Source organism: Apodemus sylvaticus, chromosome 7 (genome assembly GCF_947179515.1).
Source record: "Apodemus sylvaticus chromosome 7, mApoSyl1.1, whole genome shotgun sequence".
Taxonomy (NCBI): Eukaryota; Metazoa; Chordata; class Mammalia; order Rodentia; family Muridae; genus Apodemus; species Apodemus sylvaticus.
The window spans coordinates 24,719,560-24,735,904 of NC_067478.1; the positions used below are offsets into that span (position 1 = coordinate 24,719,560).

The 16,345-nt window shown below is 45.0% G+C and overlaps 1 protein-coding gene across 1 annotated transcript in view; it reads left to right on the top strand.

Annotated features, from left to right (window-relative positions):
• The window catches only part of Pik3cb (phosphatidylinositol-4,5-bisphosphate 3-kinase catalytic subunit beta), a 95,844-nt gene that overhangs the window by 19,318 nt on the left and 60,181 nt on the right, over positions 1-16,345 (top strand). The window contains exon 3 of the mRNA XM_052189232.1: positions 14,393-14,579. Coding sequence (XP_052045192.1) covers positions 14,424-14,579 — 156 coding nt within the window. The 5' untranslated portion in view covers positions 14,393-14,423. The remainder of the gene's footprint in view (positions 1-14,392; positions 14,580-16,345) is intronic.

Genomic DNA, 16,345 nt, shown 5'->3' on the forward strand with positions numbered 1-16,345 from the left:
TTCTCTGTATAGCCCTGGCTGTCCTGGAACTCACTCTGTAGACCAGGCTGGCCTTGAACTCAGAAATCCGCCTGCCTTTGCCTCCCAAGTGCCGGGATTAAAGGCATGCAACACCACTGCCCATCTTGTTTTTTTTTTGTTTTGTTTTTTTTTTAAAGCTTTATTTATTTATTATATATAAGTACACTGTAGCTGTCTTCAGATACACCAGCAGAGGGTGTCAGATCTCATTACGGATGGTTGTGAGCCACCAAGTGGTTGTTGGGATTTGAACTCAGGACCTTCGGAACAGTAGTCAGTGCTCTTAACCACTGAGCCATCTCTCCAGCACCCCCCCCCCCCCCTTTTTTTAATTGAGACAGGGTCTTACGTAGCATAGTCTGGTCTTTAGCCCTTTCAATATCTGAGGCATATTTGAATTCCTGATCTTTCTGACTGTATCTCCCAAGTGTTGGGATTAGAAGTGTATGTACTTTTTATGAGGTCACATTTGTCAATTCTTGATCTTAGAGCATAAGCTATTGGTGTTCTGTTCAGGAACTTTCCCCCTGTACCGATGTCTTCAAGGGTCTTCCCCAGTTTCATTTCTATTAGCTTCAGAGTGTCTGGCTTTATGTGGAGGTCCTTGATCCATTTGGAGTTGAGCTTAGTACAAGAAGACAAGGATGGATCAATTCCCATTCTTCTGCATGCTGACCTCCAGTTGAACCAGCACCTAGAAAACTGGAATACCCAAAACATAATCCACACATCAAATGAGGTACAAGAAGAACGGAGGAGTGGCCCCTGGTTCTCGAAAGACTCAGTGAAGCAGTATAGGGCAAAACAAGAACAGGGAAGTGGGAAGGGTTGGGTGGAAAAACAGGGGGAGGGAAGGGGGCTGATGGGACTTTCGGGGAGTGGGGGGGTCTAGAAAAGGTGAAATAATTTGAAATGTAAATAAAAAATATATCAGAATAAAAAAAAGAAAAAAAAAGAAATCAAAAAAAAAAAAAAAAAGAAGTGTATGTACTACCATGATTTGGATTTTTTGAGATAGGAACATCCTGTCTTCCCCTTCTATGATTATAAAGTGCTATGATTATAGGCAGGTAGCCACCAAGACTGGTATTGATCTGTCTTAATTTAAAAAGTTATGTTTTTTTATACACTTGGGCTCAACAGAGTGGCCCCGTTTCCGCTTGCCTGCCAGCGTTCGTGGAAGCTGGAGTTCTGCCTGCAGTTCTGTTTCATTGCTCAAGGATTCTTTTCATCTCTATGCACTGGATGTTTATGTGGTTGGAAGTGATGTTCATAAAGATACTGAGTGTCTGTAGACCTGGTCCTTTAACAATGCAATGGCAATGTGCGTTTTGCTTTTACTCAGAACATAACTGGTCAGACCGCCTGTGGTCTGATGTAGACAGTAGGGATGCTGTGAAAGCTGGGACTGTCTGCGTAGCATGACCTTTCAAAACTGTTTTTTTTTTATCTTGCCAGAATCTCATTTAGTCTTCTGATAGCCACACGATAGAGGAAGTAGTGGGCAAAGGGCAGCACAATGGCTGCCTTGTTCTCAGGCCAGTCTTCTGGTGGAAGACGGTGACAGACAGTTGTGCTGTTACGTACGTATCTATGTGAGAGCTTAGGCCAAGACACTTTTAAACATTATTATTATTGTTATTAGTGTGTGTGTGTGTGAGAGAGAGAGAGAGAGAGAGTGAGAGAGAGAGAGAGACAGAGACAGAGAGAGAGCGCAAGCACACACTCACGTATTCAGAGGACAGTTTGTCCAGTTGGTCGCCCCTTCCAGCTTTCTATGGATGTCAGAGATCTGACTGGTTGTCTTTACTGCTACTGTAAACACTTTTGCTTGTCACCAGTCCAGGTTGGTTTGTTTTAGATTTATTTTATTTTCTACGTATTTTGCTTCCATATATGGTCTGTGCACCACATGTGTGCCTGGTCAATGGGTGTAGCATTCCCTGGAACTGGAGTTATAGCCAGCTGTCATGTAAGTGCTGGGAATTGAGCCTGGGTCCTCTGTAAGAAGGCGTGTTCTTAACTGTTGAACCATCTTGCCAGCCTCAAAGAGTTCTGTTTTTTTTTTTTTAAATATTATGTGTGTGTCTGTGTCTGACTGTGTGACTGTGTAAACACATGTATGGAAGTCTGTAAGCCTGTCTGCACACACACCAGACAGAAGATGACTTTGGATCCTCTCTGACCAGTCTCCTTGAAGCGTAGCCTTTTCCTGAACCTGGGCTCCCATTTTCACAGCTAGCCTGGAAGCCACCAAGCTAGGCAGTCTTTTACACCTGCCCTCGCAGAGCTGAGGCACTGGCATACAGTAATGCCTGGACTGTTGTGTGGCAGCTGGGATCTGAACTCCAGCACTCATCATTACTTAGGAAGTCCAGGGAGACATCTTTCCAGCCCCAGATGTTTACTGGTTTTATGCATAATGTGTAGGATCTATTTTATAGATTGGATAGTATAGATTGAGTTTCCTAATCTGAAATGCTCTGTAATCCAGACTCTGTGTATATGGTATTGAACCCAGAGCCTTATAGTAGCTCAAGTTCTATTAATAGTGTGGTGAGCATCAATTAGCAGGCTACAAAGCCTTGCTATAGTCCCTAATGTGTCTTCTGCATTAAAATGTGGAAGTAATGGTGAGGGGGAAAGGGAACAGGGGGTTTTCAGAGGGGAAACCATGACATGTAAATAAAGAAAATATCTAATTAATAAAAAGAATACAGAAGATATTATGCAAATAGTCAAAATAATTATTCTGTTAATTGATTTCAATTTTACAAATAATAATTTGTCATTGAAAGAAAAGACAAAAGTTGTAATAAGCAGCTGGGCAGGTGGATGTTAGGAGCTTATTGGGAACAGTGCAGGGAGAGTACAGCTTCAGGGAACAGAGTGGTCGGTCAGTCGGTCGTTAACACCAGCATCCAGCCCCCAGGATGAGTGACTAGAGAACGAGTCCCCATCACATGGCTCTTCATGCCAGACCTTGCATGCACAAAAGGGGAGAAGGCTCAGCATTTAAAATGCTCACTGTACAAACAGCAAACTAGACCCCAGAGCCCAGTAAGTGCTGAGTGAACCTCAGCATGGCTAATTCCCACGCTCCAAAGGTGGGGATAGGATCCCTAAGTAAGCTGGCTGCCTAGACCAGCCATACTGTGAGCTCTGGTTCAGCTGGAGAGCCTCAGTGAATATGATGAACAGCCTCAGGCTCCGTGTACATACACACACACACACACACACACACACACACACACACACACACATACACGAGCACCTGCCCTGGGCACTGTAGGCACTGGCCTCCTCTCCCTCCCTTTTCCAAGAGACATTTTACTGAACTTTGTTTAATTCACTTCTTTTCCTTCTTTTTTTTTTTTTTTTTTTGGAGGCAGTCTCAGCTGTGTAGCTCCAGCTGGCTGTGGACTACGCTGTCCTTAAACACCTGCTTCTGCCTCTAGTGCTGCTGTGTGTCACTGTCCCCAGTGGTTTTCATTTTTTTTTTTAAAGATTTATTTATTAGATGTAAGTACACTGTAGTTGTCTTCAGACACACCAAAAGAGGGCATCAGATCTCATTATAGATGGTTGTGAGCCACCATGTGGTTGCTGGGATTTGAACTCAGGACCTTTAGAAGAGCAGTCAGTGCTCTTAACCACTGAGCCATCTCTCCAGCCCAGTTTTCATTTCTTTTGTTGTTGATAGTGGTTTGTTTGTTTGTTTGTTTGTTTGTTGAGACAGGTCCCACTTTGGAACTGGGCTGGCCTGAAACTTATTTGTGGCTTGGAACTAACAGTCACATCCCTTCTCAGCTTCCTGAGTCACTATGTCTATCTCTAATGATATTTTAACTGTTATTTATAGTTAAGTAAATTCAGTCTCATGGTATGTGTCCTTTTGCTATTTTCTCCTCCCTCTACCCCTCCTTTTTAAAAATCGAGACAGTGTCTCATTATTCCAAACTGGCCTGAGAGTGAGTAGCAGTTCTTCCAGCTCTGCACTGTTTGCTGTGGACACAGATGTGAGCTCCCATGCCTGGCCCTTAGTGTTTCTGTTAACAGTGTTAGCGAGGTTCATTAATGTGGTGTGTACATAGTTGAATTTAATTAATTTTCTGTATTGTAAAATGTTCAGTACGATTTCTTGTTCTATTAATGTACGTTTGAGTTGAGTCTTCTTTTGGTTATTATGAAAAATTTTAGTTTAACTGTCCACATAGCTTAATTGTCCATGTACTTCTGATATTCTTGGGTAAAAGTGTCAACATAATAAAGAACAGTGGAGCTTTTGATGTTCTGTTTAGAAAAGACTGGGGTTAGTTTGTCCACCTGCTAACAGTGCTCTGTGACGATCAGAGGGTTTTTAGTTTGAGACAGACACTGTAGCTCTGGCTCACTCAGCCCCGCCTGCCTCCGCTCCCCTTGCTGGGCATGAAGGCCTGCGCAACCGCTGGCTTGACTGTGGGCTTCATCTTCGTGTCCTTGGTGAATACTTATATTAAGCACTCTTACCTGTATGCTTCTGGGATATCCGGGCTTTTGTAAAGTCCTGCTTTTTGTGATTTTTGTGTTGGATTCATATTTCTTTTTTTGGTTTTTTGAGATAGGGTTTCTCTGTATAGCCATGGCTATCTTGGAACTCGCTCTGAAGACCAAGCTGGCCTTGAACTCCGAAATCCACCTGCCTCTGCCTCTCAAGTGCTGGGATCTAAGGTGTGCGCCATCACTGCCCAGCTGGATTCATTCCCTTTCACATTGGAACTTATCAGTCATATAAATTGTGTGCTTTGTCTCATGACCAATTGAAGTTAGGGGTTTTGATTAAGCTATATCCCTACCCCTAAACCATGGTTTATTTAGTCTTTATTTTTTTTTAAGATTTATTTATTATATATGTAAGTACACTGTAGCTGTCTTCAGACACCCCAGAAGAGGGCATCAGATCTCATTATAGATGATTGTGAGTAACCATGTGGTTGCTGGGATTTGAACTCCGAACCTTTGGAAGAGCAGTCAGTACTCTTAACGGCTGAGCCATCTCGCCAGCCCCTATTTAGTCATTTTTTAAAAAAGATTTATTTATTATTATATCTGAGTACACTGTAGTTGTTTTCAGACACACCAGAAGAGGGCATTCAGATCTCTCTCTCTCTCTCTCTCTCTCTCTCTCTCTCTCTCTCTCTCTCTCTTGGATTTGGTTTTTTTCAAGACAGGGTTTCTCTGTATAGCCCTGGCTATCCTGGAACTCACTCTGTAGACCAGGCTGGCCTCAAACTCAGAAATCCGCCTGCCTCTGCCTCCCAGAGTGCTGGGATTACAGGCGTGCGCATCAAATCTCATTACAGATGGTTGTGAGCCACCGTGTGGTTGCTGGGATTTAAACTCAGGCCCTTCAGAAGAGCAGTCAGTGCTCTTAACCACTGAGCCATCTCTCTAGCCCCCTATTTAATATTTTTGTACTCAGCTGTTGAATATTCTTTCTCCTTCTCCTGGTCGTATCCATAGAGGGGAACACCGTGTACTCAGCCTCTGGCTGCCATTCTGCGCCTGTTCTCTGGCTTCCTGATTTCCAGTCTTCGGGGCCTTGCACTTCTTAAAATACGCAAGGCTTCTGATGCCCTTCCTCTGCCTCGTTCCATGTCTGCCTTATGTCAGGTTCATATTCATTGCACGTCTGCAGCTGTTTGTGAAAGCAGAACTTCTCAGAACGTGCTAAAAGGGGAAGCCATCACTAGGTTGGTTTCTACGGGGGGGGGGGGTGCTTTAAAGGGCAGTGTGCCAAGTGATAGGCAGAGGGAAGCTGGAGTCTCAAGTGAGCTTTGCTGGCTTCGTGGAGGCTCGCTTCACTTCCTCGGGACTCTGTTTCCTGTTTGGACAGAGAAGGAAAAGATTTGAACTACCTGTGACTAATGATAGTGAGTTTTAATTACAGCCTTGGAACTGTGTGTTCTTGACTAGTGAAGATCAATTGTAACAGACAGAGAGTGAATACTGACCCAGATGCAGTAGACTCTGCTCCTTGTGTTTTCATTTAGGAAGTAGTTGGTGGTACAGTTATCTCTTTCTCCCACCCTGTGGCTGCTGTTTGTCACTGTTGTAAGGAGAGTGAGATGACGCAGGTCCATCATCCTGCCTGGCACATCTCCCTCCTCTCATTCCAGTGGAGAGACCTGCGTAGACAGCCACTGTGACTGCTCAGGAAGCTGAGTGTATGGCTTACCTGGTGGCCCACCACCATTCCAAGTCAGTCACAGTGACATGGTGTGGTTATCTTATTTCTTAGGCCTGTCCCCTGTGGTGTCCCATCCCCCTCTTCCTCCCCTCCCCCCCCCCACTTGGATGTAAAGGTGCACACCACCAAAGGTCTTAGTTTTAAAATTTATGATACAGGATCCATACTTCAGGGGTGGTGAGGCGGCTCAGTAAGTGAAGGTGCTTATCATTAACTGGGAATGTGAGTTTAATCCCTGGGAGCAACATGGTGGAGGGAGAAAACCAACTCTCACAGGTTCTCTTTTACACATGTGATGTAATGTGCATGTCTGCCCTTCTCCCATTTGCTTACAGGAAACAAATACAGTATAAAAAGTGAGGGAAAGGATATTTAAGAACCCATACTCTCAAGATTTATAGCAGAGAACTTTTTCTTAGTGATGTAGGCCAAGTGTTTCCCAGGGACTCTACCCACATCCCATACTCTGTAACAGGTGCGCCATGCTAGCTCTGCTGCCACAGTCAGGCTTTGGACGTTCACTCGCTTTCCCCAGATCCTAGATGCAGGCTTTGTCATGGAGCCAAGCACGGCAGCCCATCCTGTAACCCCAGTCCTCAGGGGGCTGAGGCAGGAGGACTGCTGCCAGTAGAGGCTAGCCAGGGGTGCACACTAAGACACTGTCTCAAAAGAAAATACAGAAACAAGACTTCATTATGATTCTATAGCGAATGGAAGTTATTACATGTAATAGTTCTGAGATTATGAATTTGTGCAAGCTAGCAAACATATTAGTACCATAGCTAGTTTTAAACTATTAAGAACTTGTTTAAATAATCTGTTCTTTAGGAAGCATGACTGTTCCAATTTATTTATTTGCTTATTTATTTATTTATATTTTAGTTTTTGAAAACGATTTATTTATTTATGTATTTGATGTATATGAGTACACTCTAGCTGTACTCATATAAGGTGGTGAGCCTTCATGTGGTTGCTGGGGGTTGAATTTAGGACCTCTTCTCACTCGGGTCAACTCCGCTCGCTCTGGCTAACCTTGCTGCCTCAGGCCCAATGATTTATTTATTATTATAATATGTAAGCACACTATAGCTGCCTTTAGACACACCAGAAGAAGGTATCTGATCTCATTATGGATGATTGTGAGCCACCACATGGTTGATGGGATTTGAACTAAGGACCTTCGGCAGAGCAGACAGTACTCTTATCTGCTGAGCCATCTCACCAGCCCTGTATTTTAGGTTCTCACGATGTAGCCCCAGCTTGCCTAGAATTTACTGTGCAAACAAGGCTGGCCTTCTGCCTGCCTCTGCCTCTGGAATGCTGGGATTAATAATATGCACGGACACACACACACGCACACGCATGCATACACAAGAGTGGGGCAGAGAAGGAAAGAAAGAAAGAGATGAGAGACAGACAGACAGACAGACAGAGAGACAGAGCCTGGCTCATTTCCATGAAAACTACACCGATTCCTGCAGTGGATCGTCCCTCCACTGACCTGCCATACTTGCTCCCAGCAGCCCTTCCCATTCACCTTACCATCGTGCCTCCTTGGGAAGTTCAAGCAAATGCTTTCTAGTCCTCCTTCCCAAGAGTCACTGATCGTGAGACTGAGGCGCGCATCACTGCAGCGAGCCATTTCAGCCACGCTTCCTTCATAGAAGGAACGCTGTAGAGGTGGAGCCGACCTGACCTGCACTTCACCACTCAGGGCACAGACGTGCTCTGTGCAGGCGAGATGCAGACTGCTTGGTTCCTTAATTTAAAATTTTATTTTTTATATGTGTGGGTGAATGTCTGCATACCATATGTGTGCAGTGCCCACAGAGGCCAGAAGAGGGCATTGGGCACTGGATCCCTGGGAGTGGAGTCACATGGTTGTGAGCTGTCACCATGTGGGTGCTAGGCATTAAAACCAGGTCCTCTCCAAGAGCAGCCAGTGTTCCTAACCACTGAGCCACCTCTCCAGGTCCAGTGTTTTACTTTTTAGATCTTGATCTTTTCCCAGTGCAGTGTACAGTGTGCCTTTGACAGAGTGACTATTTAGTAAGTACTAACTGGACTTGGGACCGTATCTTGCTAGGTAGGCATTCCACCTCTGAGCTCTATCACTAACTAGCCTCACTCCTCCTCTCTGCTCAGTGCCTTCTGCTAAATGAGCTTATTGTCCGCTAAAGAGGACAGTGCATGGAAGACTCCAGGGACAGATACCTCTTTATTATCTTTAGTTCTCTACTCTCTTTTTGCTGTCAATAATAAGGGAGAAGCAAAACTCACAAAACCATTTTGTTATTCATGGCCAGATATCCTAAAAGGAAAATTGGTTACCAGGGCACAGTTAAAACAGATAATTAAGTACTGTGCAAACCAGAGTTAAACCATATGCTAAAAAGAATAGTAAGTCCTGAGAGTCTGGATAAGGCCAGTGTGTAGCATAACATGCTCTTTTACATTGTATGTATTATCGCTTTCAAAATGACAGCAGACAAATAGTTAAAGAGGTCCAGAGCCCGTAGTAGAGCTTTCCTACAGCTGAAGCTATTTAAAATTCTTCTCCTGTTGCTATTTGCCATCCAGATGGCTGTCTGGCCCTGGTTCAGTTCCTAGATGTGAGGCCGATGGTTACTCACTAGCACCGCCACACACACGTGTACAGTGGCATGATTCACTCTCACAGCACTCACATGTGAGTATCTTCTGCCACACAGAGTTCTTGCTGATTGTCATGGTACTTATAAGAACCATGGTGGGGGCACACCCCGGACAGCTTCTACCTGCTCAGAGGAGAAGGGGAAGGGGGGATGGGGAAGATTTATGAGATGAAGAAGGGGGTAGATCTCTGCGAGTTCCAAAACAGCTAGGACTATTTTGACCTTGTGTTAAAACAAAACAAAGCAAAAGTAGTCATAGAATTAAAAACTCAATATGTGGTTTGTTTTTGTTGTTGTTTTTCTGAGACAGGTCTTCCTTGTGTAGTTCAGGCTGGTCTTGAACTCACAGATATCCACCTATACCTGCCTCCCAAGTGCTGGGATTCAAGACTGTACCACTGTGCCAAGTTCTGCTATCCCCCCCTTTCTCCCTCCCTCCCTCAATCCCTCCCTCCCTTTCTTCCTTACCCCCTGCCCCAGACAAGGTTTCTCTGTGTAGCCCTGGCCTGGACTTGCTTTATAGACCAGGCTGGCCTCAAACTCACAGAGATCCACCTGCCTCTGCCTCTTGAGTCTTGGGATTAAAGAGGTGCCCTAGCACATCCAGCTCTCTCTGCTTCTTAATTAAACCTTCTTGGACTCTCCTCATCGTCTCCTTGTCTTCCATCTCCTAGGACCCACGCGGCCCCTCGTGCCAGTCAGGGTGTGGTAAGCTGTAGGAACCAGGGCGGCTGACCACTTAGGAAGAGGCTTGGCTTTCGTTTTGGAAATACTTAAGCAAAGCTGTAGTAGATGATGCTTGTGTCTGGACTGAGGTCCTTGTTGTCTGTGGCTCTTACCAGCACAGACTGTCTTAGCCAAGCATGCTAGCAGCTTCGTGGCCACAGCTGCTTTAGATTCTGTGACTTGGCTTATAGATTAACCACCTACTCTTGTTACATGGCTTTTCATTCACAGATAAGAAAAAAAGGCATGGATACTTGTCCCTTAAATATGTACTAAGGGAAGACCTATGACACAAGGCAGAATTTCTGTGTTGTACACAAGCAGCAGGTGTGGCCCTCCTGTCCTGTGCCCCGGGTAGTGGAAGGACGGGTCTGGAGTGGCCCATCCATTCCTTCCTTCCAGGCTTTGCATCAGCACCCCTGAGGCCTAAGCAGATGTAAAACAGGTATGGAAATTGTGTTTGTTATTGTTGGGAGGAGTTTAATTTTAAAGCACACCCTCTTTTGGCCGGTCTTTCCGTGTATGTGGTGCCAGCAGTGTGCATGAGTAGACTCTTCTCGCTCTCACGCAGGCTCGGTCAGGGGCGAGCTCAGGCTGCCATGCTCGCACAGCAGACTCCTTGCGGGGCTGAGCCCTCTTGCTGCCTTGTCATTCTGGCCTCTTGCTGGAACTGATTTTGAGTTGTTAGTCCACATCGAGCACTCTGCTGCTCCGCGGCAGAGGGACACTCCCAAAGGAACAATAACAACAGCAGTACCAGTGAAATTCAGATTAGTGAAGGAAAGCTGTGATAAATTAAGTAAAAATGTCCTTGCTGAGACCCCCAGCATCCCATTACCAGACTGTTACCCGAGAACTAAACATCTCCAAGAAATACTGCTCTAACTGCACTGCTTGTCTAAGTCAGTCTTGTTGGGGACAAGGGACAAGAGGTTCTAATGAGAGGGCTGGGGGGGATGGGTGGGGGGAGGGTTTAAAGTAACCAGGCTGTATTATATACATGTATGAAATGGTCAAAAGATAATAAATATTTAAATCATCACACACAGAAAAAAGACAACTCTTGTGTTTAAATAAATACCATTTTTATGGACCTGGTCCAGTATTAATGAATTTTTATCCCACAGAACCAAGCTGGTCATAGTAGTGGCATGTACTATTTTTTTTAATATTTTTTTAAAGAATTACTTATTTTATGTATATGAGTACACTGTTACTATCTTCAGACACAGCTGAAGAAGTCCCTTGGCTCCCATTACAGATGGGTGTGAGCCATGAGCTACCATGTCGTTGCTGGGAATTGAACTCAGGACCTCTGGAAGAGTAGTCAGTGCTCTTAACCACTGAGCCATTGCTCCAGCCTATAGCATGCACCTTTAACCTTGGGAGGCAGAAGCAGGCAGATCTCTGTGAGTTCCAGGACAGCCAGGGCTATGCAGAGAGACCTTGTGTCAAAACAAAACAAATCAAAACAAAAGTGGTAAAAACTCAAATGTGTTTAAAGACTTGTATAAAATTAGACTTAACTTCATAATAAATTAACCTTGTTTTACGTTTTGTGTGTACACATGAAAAAAATTTCAAATTACTTTAGAGAAATCTCTTTCATAGCATTACAATGCTTTAAGTAAAATTATTTTTAAGATGAAACGCCAAAATCCTGCGTAGTAGTAGTTATATGTAATCCTCCATAGTTTTGCTGCAGAGTCAGGTTTATAGCAAGTTTGAGGCTAGCCTAGGTTACAAAGTGAAAACACAGTGGTAAAAAACAAAGTAACAAACTTTCTTAGTTTTTAAGCAAGGCTGGTTACTGTGGAGCAGAGAGCAGAGTAAGGGAGTGGGAAGGGTCCTAGTAGCAGCCATCACTTAGGCACTTCTGAGGGGAGGCTACAGGCTGCAGCAGTGTGTATGGCGCCTTCCAGTGTCTGGAGAGTAGGGCACACAGAGAGGATCATGGTAAAGAGTCCAGTTGTCAGAGGAAGACAGGAAACCTTGCACCACCAGGGATACATGTTTAAAATAGTGTGCTTAAGGAAAAGGCCCCAGTCTCTAGAAGTGGGAGAAGCTGGGTGCTAGCCGAATCAAAAACGAGCTGCGGAGAGCCGTGGGACCCTACTGTTGGCGTCTTCTCCTGGCCTCTAGTGTGGGTTTCCATTCCCAGGAGGGCCAGGAGAATCGATTCCTATCACTATCCACATGCTCCCCGGCCACCTTTTTGTTCCAGGACAACAGAGCCTAGAAGGCTGTACTCAAGTTACACGTAACAGTGGCCTCACCTTTCTTCACAATTTATTATCATGGACATAGGAAATGAAGTATCCTTTAGTTTTCTTTCTGTTCTCTTCAGAGTGGTTGTGGTTGTGCTTGTTCTCACGTGTCCCCGTGTGTTGGTTTCTCCCTGTTTCCTGATGTAGAACAGTACTTAGTGGCTTAGCTGTCAGGTTGCTGGGGAAGTGGAGGTCTCTGTATTGTTCCTCTTTTTCCAGTGAACAGATGGGGCTTGTGTTTGTAATTCCTGTCTAAGGGGTCCGTGGAGCCAGTTGTCCCTGCTGTGTTCTGTACCCCTAAAGCTTCCCTGAGAAGTTGTTCTCATACTTAGAGATATTTCTTGTTCTCAGTGTTATAGCTTGTGCTTTCATATTTAGGATACAAAGACTTAAGATCTTGAAGACTTGATAGCCCCGTGCAGAACACCTTCTTTAAAGGAGGCAAGGGAACCATTGCTAATTGCTTTGAAAAATAAAACAATACCCTTCCTGCTCCTGTCTCTGTGTTCCTGGATAGGGATGACTCTGGGCTTTAGTTTTCTTATCTTTAAGACGAAGAGTGAGTATTACTCTTAAGACTCCTCCTGACCTGAAGCTCACAGACCTGGTTCTGCATGCAGTGTTTGCTCTCTGTGGAAGGAGGATGGTGGTGAGGCAAAGAACAGAACATCTTACTTTCAATTTAGTAGCAGCAATGGGTGGTGCAGTGCTGGGCCTTGAACTCCGAACTTCATGCATGCTAGGCAGGTCCTCCCCTACCATACTAGTAGTCTGTCTGTATGTCTGTCTATATGTTGTCTGTCTGTCTTTGCCTGCCTGCCTTCCTTCCTTTCTTTCTTTCTTTCTTTCTTTCTTTCTTTCTTTCTTTCTTTCTTTCTTTCTTTCTTTCTTTCTGTCTGTCTGTCTGTCTTCCTTCCTTCCTTCTTCCCTTCCTTCCTTCCTTCCTTCCTTCCTTCCTTCCCTTCCTTCCCTTCCTTCCCTTCCTTTTTTTTCTTATTCTGTTTCTCTTCTTTTCTCCTTCTCCCCTCTTCCCTCTCCCCCCCCCCCTGTTTTTTTGAGACAGGGTTTCTCTGTGTTGCTCTGGCTGCCTGCCTATGTCTCCCAAGTGTTGGGATTGCAGGTGTGTACCACCACTACTGTTCAGCTGTATTTTCTTAAAAGTCTTTTTTTATTTTGGTGGGAGGAGTTGCCCTTTTAGAGACAAGGCCTTTGTTACAAAGCTCTGGATGTCCTGAAGCTTGCTCTGTAGACCAGGCTTGCCTCAAACTCACAGATCTGCCTGCCCCTGCCGTCTAAATGCCAGGATTAAAGGTATGTGTACCATGAACTGTTTTTAAAGTATTTTTCATTGTTTGTATGAGACATGGTTTCTCTGTGTGGCCATCTGTAGACAAGGCTAAACTTGGACTCAGGGATCTTATTTCGGCCTCCTGGGTGCTGGGATTAAAGGCCTACACAACCACATCTGTCTTAAAGTATTTCGAGTAGGAACAAGAATGGTGGTGTGTGCCTGTAACTTCAGCATTTGGGAGGCGGAAGAAGGAGACCCTGGAATTCTAGGCCACTCTGGATCATGTGAGGCTGTGTCTCTCCCCTTGTCTTGGGGACGGAGCTCTATGTGCAGTACCTGCCTAGAATATCCAGGGCTCGGCGTTTAATCACCAGCATTTGGAATGATAAACTTCTGGGCATGATGATGACACACCCGTCGTCCTAGCACTCGGGAAATTGAGATGGAAAGATTGGTGTGAGTTTAAGGGCCAGCCTAGGCTAACATAGTACAGGATTTTGGCATCCCCAATCAGCCCCTTAAACCAAACCAAACCAAAGTAAACCAAGCCAAGCCTCTACAGAGCAGGGTGTGATGGCACACACTTGTTACCTAGTCCTATGGTAGGCACGAGGGTCTCTATTTTGAGACTAGCCTGGGCTATATAGGGAATCATGATTTCTTGTACCTGAAACTCCAGATTTTATGCTTTTGGCCGCATGGGCACTGACATACTCCACCCCATTACTTAAAATAAGAAAAACAAACCATATTTAATTGGTCTCCTACTGCATTATTGTCTGTATTGAAATTAAGAATTAATTGTAGGAGCTGAATATGAATCAGAGGTTTGAGGCAGTTTTCTGCTCTTGCAGGAAGCCAGGATTTTGTTTCCAGCACCCAATCCGAACAGCTGGAAATAATCTGTAACTGCTCTAGGGAACCCCATGCATGTACGTAGTGCACGCATACACCCACTCACTCACATATACACATAAATGGAGATCTTTCCTGAAGAACTAGTTATAGGTAGGTCGTTTCCCATTTTCTTGGAGTTTTGCTGTGCTTTGCTGCTTTCTAGGCTTCTGTGTTCAGCTCAGCTGATTCTCCTACCTCAGCATCTCAAATAGCTTAGGGCTATAAGGATGCTCCAGCACACCTGGATTGTTTGGCTTTATTGTAGAGACTGACTAATGGCTTCTTTGTCCTTGTTGCTTGGTGCCAGGGCCCTAAGGTTATGAGCGTGCTTCCGCCCTATGATGCCTCCTGCTATGGCAGACATACTGGACATCTGGGCCGTGGACTCACAGATCACAGCTGATGGCTCCATACCTGTCGATTTCCTTCTGCCCACTGGGATCTATATCCAGTTGGAAGTACCTCGGGAAGCTACCATTTCTTATATTAAACAGGTATGTTTATAGTTAGAATTTCTCAGGATTTAGCTACTTTCTGTGTAACTTTCTAGAAAAGATATTATGGAAAATGTTACCTGTGTAAATCATTGGTAAAGCAGAGGGACATTAAAATTTCAGGCATTGCATCTTAAAATTTTTGATATGCCCTATTTTTTGTGTAAACATGCTTATTGTCCCACCTTTGTTTTTAATCTACATGTCAGGGCTGTTTTAAGGTTGGCATGAGTCGTGGTGACATGCTATAATCCCAGCCTTTAGTTGGGGGAGGCAGGAATGGGAGGTGGAGACTGGAGGATGAGGTAGTGGAGGCCTCACCTGCATAGTAAGTCCGAGGTCAGCCTGGGACCTGTGGACCTTGTTGTGGAAGGGTAAGACAGTTGAGGCCTTCCTGCTATAGCTCCTGACTCTAGAGTTTGTCACACTTCTTTCTTCTGTGTGATGCTTGTCCCCACCCAGCACCCTTGTCAAGAACCAGGTGAAGAGTTGTCATTAAAAATTAACTCACAGGCCGGGCGGTGGTGGCACACGCCTGTAATCCCAGTACTCTGGGAGGCAGAGGCAGGCGGATTTCTGAGTTCGAGGCCAGCCTGATCTACAGAGCGAGTTCCAGGACAACCAGGGCTACACAGAGAAACCCTGTCTCGGAAAAAAAAAAATCCAAAAAAAAAAAAAAATTAACTGACACATGAAGCCCTCCCCTGACGCCCCCCCCCCCCCCAACAGAGTTTTAGATATTCTATGGCCCTGACTGCTTTAGAGCTCATAGCTGACTGCCTCCCTTGGCCTTCAAAGTGCTAATGAGGGTGAGGGGGTAGACACAGTTCCCCACATGAAACAGCCCAAGGAATTTCATGTGTGTATGATTGCCTGCATGTAAGTCTGTGCACCATGTGTGCAGTGTCCATGGTGGCCATAAGAGGGCATCAGATCCCTTGTGACTAGTTACAGACATTATGAACTAATAAGTGAGTGCTAGGAATCAAACTCTGGTCCTAGGGGACAATTTGTAAGTGTTGGTTCTCTCCCTCTGCTGTGTTTTGGGGAACCCAACACAGGCCATTAGGCATGGTGGTCTGTGCCCTTATTCGCTCAACCATCTGTCCCAAAGTTGGGATTTAATAAGACTTCAGTTTAAGACAGAAGTCTCACTATGTAGTCTTGGCTGGCCTGGAGCTTTCTATGTAGAGTAGGTTGGCTTTGAATGCCACAGAGATCTGCTTCCTTCTGCTTCCTTTTTTTTTTTTTTAGTTTTTTTTTTTAGTTTTTTTGAGTCAGGGTTTCTCTGTCCTGGAACTCACTCTGTTGAAGACCAGGCTGGCCTCGAACTCAGAAATCCGCCTGCCTCTGCCTCCCGAGTGCTGGGATTACAGGCATGCACCACCACGCCCGGCTCCTTCTGGTTCCTAAGAGCTGGGATTAAAGGCCCGAGCTACCATGCTTGGCGAAGCTGCTCCTGGGCTTCTTGAAGATGAGAATACTGCTCTGATACATTGTTTTAACAACCCTTTGGAGGGTTCTTGTAATGGTGGATAATGAATCTAAATGAGATGAGCAGATGGATCCTGGGGGAGGAGGGCACTCATGGCTGGATTACTGTTGATAAGGGAAAGTCTAGATCTCAGGGATGCAGGAAGTGAGCACATCTTCACTGTAAACACAGCTAATAGTTTGAGATTCTGAGGAAATGCCTTGGGAGAGGCATGCTATCCTGCCCAAGGTCATGTACTCTGGATCCTTAAACCTGGTTCTTTGCTAGTTTA